This window comes from Poecilia reticulata, linkage group LG16 (genome assembly GCF_000633615.1).
Source record: "Poecilia reticulata strain Guanapo linkage group LG16, Guppy_female_1.0+MT, whole genome shotgun sequence".
NCBI lineage: Eukaryota > Metazoa > Chordata > Actinopteri > Cyprinodontiformes > Poeciliidae > Poecilia > Poecilia reticulata.
This window is the reverse complement of record NC_024346.1, coordinates 14782821-14786984: the sequence shown is the minus strand read 5'-3', so window position 1 is coordinate 14786984 and position 4164 is coordinate 14782821. Positions and strand designations below refer to the sequence as shown.

Here is a 4164-nt window from a genome sequence, read left to right as displayed (position 1 = left end):
CGAAAATATGTAAAGTATCAATTTAGGTCAAAATGCACAAAAGGTGGATGTGAATCAGATCATAGAAATCTGTAAATAGAATCATATGATGTCTTTTTCATGTTGCAATATTTGCTGTATTTAATAGAAAGCTAATTATGAAAATGAAGTTATCATCCAGGCCATGTCTAAAATGTAGCCCTTCATTCTGGAGACTTACATAGTTATTGTGTGACATGCTTTACTGTTTTCATGCCGAAACGGAATATGTAGTAGTTTTAAAACTAACCACCATGTCCAGTAATCCACTGTATTTCATTTTTGAAATGCCTTTTTGCCATTAAAATCAAGTGTTATGTTTTTGATTTGTGAATGACAAAMAACATTCATTATAGGAATGGAGACAAACCTCGATTTTCTGCTATAATCTGAGGCGAGTTGATAAAAAGCTGTTTACTGTCTGATCCCAAAGAATTGAAGCTGAAGCAGAACAAGRAGGACAAGTTCCTCTCCTGTGGCTGATTCACAGTGATGGTGCTCCTCAAATATGTGCCATTCAAAGAGTCAGTGATGACAAAAACCTTCCCAGATTGGTTGACAATTTGCCCATTGAAAACCCACTGCARCATTGGAGGGTTTCCCACAATTTCACAGGAACAGTTGATTTGACTTGTTGTTTTGTTGCAATCAGAAGAGGGCAGGATCCTCGGTGGAACTGTAATAAAGTGGAGCAAAAAAAAGGTTTCCAAAATGAATTATGTCTAAATAAATAATGAACACATTTGTGATGAATCTCATGTTTTCCAATTAAGTTAAACGCATAAAAGCTAATAAAAAACCATATAATTAAAAGCTTTCAGTTTTAGAATGTGATGACACATATCAGCAGTTAACCTGCTGCTCGTTTTCTGCAGAGATGAATGAAAATTAAGTCAGTTGAGGGCAATGGGAATTGTTGAAGTATAAGTAATCAGTGTTGGTATAACTGCTAAACCACAAGGACAGTCCAACAAGCTTTTACGATAGACTTTACTATTCGCGTTTCATATTGCAATAAATGTTCTGTAAAATAACTGATTTATAAATAAACAAACAACATAAATAAATAAATAAAACAAAGAACTAACCTTTATTTTCTCTTGAAATGGGAGAGGAATTAATAAAAAGTTGTTTACTGTCTGATCCCAATGAATTGAAGCTGAAGCAGAACAAGGAGGACAAGTTCCTCTTCTGTGGTTGATTGACAGTGATGGTGCTTCTCAGATATGTACCATTCAAAGAGTTGGTRATGACAAAATTATCAGATTGGTTGACAGGCTGTCCATTGAAAAACCACTGCAAGAATGGTGGGTTTCCCACAATTTCACAGGAACAGTTGATTTGGTTTGTGGTTTGAATGCAACTAGAAGAGGACAGGATCATTGGAGGAACTGCAAAAAGGGAAAGCAATGTCACCTGAAAACATGGTAAATACGGTTCCCAAAGTGAATGAACACATTTAAATCATTTGTGATGAATCATGGTATACCTTCGTGAGTCTTTAGAAAAAAATCATATATGTAGAGTAAGAGAAAAAGCTTGTATGGGCCATGAATTACTCTCTGTATCATGTTGTGGCCACTGGGTGTCACTGTGGTTCAACAAAAATATGGCGGACCTTTGTACAGAAGAGAGGCTGCTAGCCGGGAGAGCAAACAATTTGTTTTGTAATCATCTAAGGACTGGTTATTTAATTATTGATTTAGCTTTAGCTTTATTTTTTACAAGGATACAAAAGCCTATTGAAATGAAAAACCTTATTTGAAGATGAACAAACCTTGATTTTCTGCTGAAATATGTGGTGAGTTGATAAAAAGCTGTTTACTGTCTGATCCCAATGAATTGAAGCTGAAGCAGAGCAATGACGACAAGTTTCTCTCCTGCAGCTGATTCASAGTGATGATGCTCCTCAGATACGTGTCATTTAGAGAGTCACTGATAGCATAAACCTTCCCAGATTGGTTGACAGGCTGCTCATTGAAAAACCACTGCAAGATGGGAGGGTTTCCCACAATTTCACAGGAACAGTTGATTTGACTTGTTGTTTTGATGCAACTAGAAGAGGGCAGGATCCTTGGACGAACTGTTAAAATGTAGAGCAAATTGTTAACTGGAAATATAGTTATAGGGTTTTCAAAATCAGATAAAGCATGTTTGAGGTAAGAAAAGCAGGGCCTGTTTTTTCTGCATCACTCCAGCAGGAAGTATGTAATCTTGGCACTACRTGTATAGGAGGTGAAAAAGTAAATACCAAAAATGTGCCTAACATGAGATTTAAATGACTTGCACATAGAAATTTGGCTTTCATTTATACTCKACGTATTCCCATCTTTTTATAGCTCTTTTTTTTTTCTCACGCCGTCTCTAAGCCAATTTCCAACTTTCTTCCTTTTATTGTCTCCTGTCAGATTTACTGCAGTTTCCGCTAGTGTGCTTTCTCTGGGATGAAGTTTAAAGTTAACTGAACCTCAATGTAGACACGGTATTTAMAAATTGAACAAAGAAACTGACTTACACAAAATCTCTGTTTTCAAACTTGTAGTAAGTGATGAGTCAGAGTTTCCATTCCCCATCTTGTAAGTAGCAGTGCAGGAGATGTTCTGTCTGTGATGGAGATTGGTAGCAATGAAACTCAGGACAGAGGTCTTAGCTGTAGCTTTATTTGGGCTCATCTGCATTGTCTCCATAATATCCCCCATTTTGGGGGTCCATGTCAGAGTTGGGGGATGAGTCAGGCATGGAGATGGAGCAGAGCACGTCAAATTCACCCAGTCTCCCTCCTTCCCCTCGAGTATGGACACAGTCAGAGTTGGTGGGGGAAAATGTTCTTGGAGGAAGGTTTCATTGTATCATTTAGTAGGCAAAAATGCAAACATAGATTAATAAATACAATAACTCAAATTTAGAAACCTACCTTTGACATCAATTTTTACACTTGCTTCTTTAAATGTGTATTTTGCAGTTTTGCACTCCAGTCTAAAGTAATATACGTTGGAATGATTAGGCTGGACATTATAGAAGGTGGTGGTGCAGTTTCTCTCTGTTAAGTTTCCTGTCACTGGATTTGTATCTGTTAGTCTTGGGTCCCTGCTGTCTGAGTAAACCCACAGAGCTCTGCATTCCCCATGCAAGTGTTTTTCATGTTCTCTTTGCATCTCAAAGGAGCATGGAATAGTGACACAGGAACCACTCATAACTTGTACAGTCTGCGGCAGAGAGATCTCAAACTTGTCACATTCAGGGCCTGAAGGACAAAACAGTTTAGAAACAGAAAGTCAAATAATTATAAACGAGAAGTGTTGATTTTTGCCTTCTTTCAAACTTGATTGGTGCCTGAGCAGTCTTTTCACAAAATATGTTTTCTTTTATTTGAATGTTATTTTTAAATATATATATATACATAAATGTTTTGTATTTGGTACTCAAGGAAGATAAAATCAACACAATTACAATTATTTAAAGTTTAACAGTTTAGAAAAATAATACAACTCACACTGAATATTTGCTTTTGTGGAAAAGGTTGCACAGCTTTCATCTTGTTTCTGGTAGGCAGCAGAGCAGGAGATTTGTCCATGATTCTGACGAGAAGCAGTGAAGTTCAGAACCGATATCYTCAWGGGAGTTTTCCCCTGATTCTCCAACAGTGTCACCTGACTGTTATGTAATGTGGGGGTCCAGGTCAGMTTTGGAGGATGAGACAGACAGGGAACCAGAGCAGAACAGGTCAGATTCACTGAGTCTCCATCATTCACCTCCAATGTGGATGGAGTCAGAGTTGGTGGGGGAAAATTATCTGGGAGGAAGGGTCAATGACATTCATTAAGCAAGAATCTGAGTTGGTTGCTTATTTAAAGTGTGAAACGTAGAAAGAAAATAATAATYAAATATAGTTAGTTGATACAAATATTTTTGATCAAAACATTTACCTTTAACATCAATTGTTACACTTGCTGATTTAAAAGTGTATTTGAGACCATTACAATCCAGTCTAAGGTTATAGGTGTTGGTATGGCGATGCTGCATGTTGCTGAAGGTGGTGGTGCAGTTTTTCTCTGTTACGTTTCCTGTTAATGGGTTTGTATCTGTTAGTCTTGGGTCACTGCTATCTGTGTAAACCCACAGAGCTCTGCATCCTCCATTTAAATA

General features: G+C 37.3%; 1 protein-coding gene across 1 annotated transcript; it reads right to left on the bottom strand.

Annotated features, from left to right (window-relative positions):
* Window positions 1-368: 368 nt before the first annotated feature.
* Window positions 369-4158, bottom strand: LOC103478112 (sialic acid-binding Ig-like lectin 5). Its single transcript, XM_008431634.2, has 7 exons — window positions 3945-4158; window positions 3512-3811; window positions 2933-3262; window positions 2534-2845; window positions 1796-2101; window positions 1107-1409; window positions 369-694 (listed from the first exon to the last, which is right to left on the bottom strand). The coding sequence occupies exons 1-7, from the start codon at window positions 4039-4041 to the stop codon at window positions 369-371; spliced, it is 1974 nt and encodes a 657-aa protein (XP_008429856.2). The 5' UTR covers window positions 4042-4158.
* Between the last annotated feature and the right edge of the window lie 6 nt (window positions 4159-4164).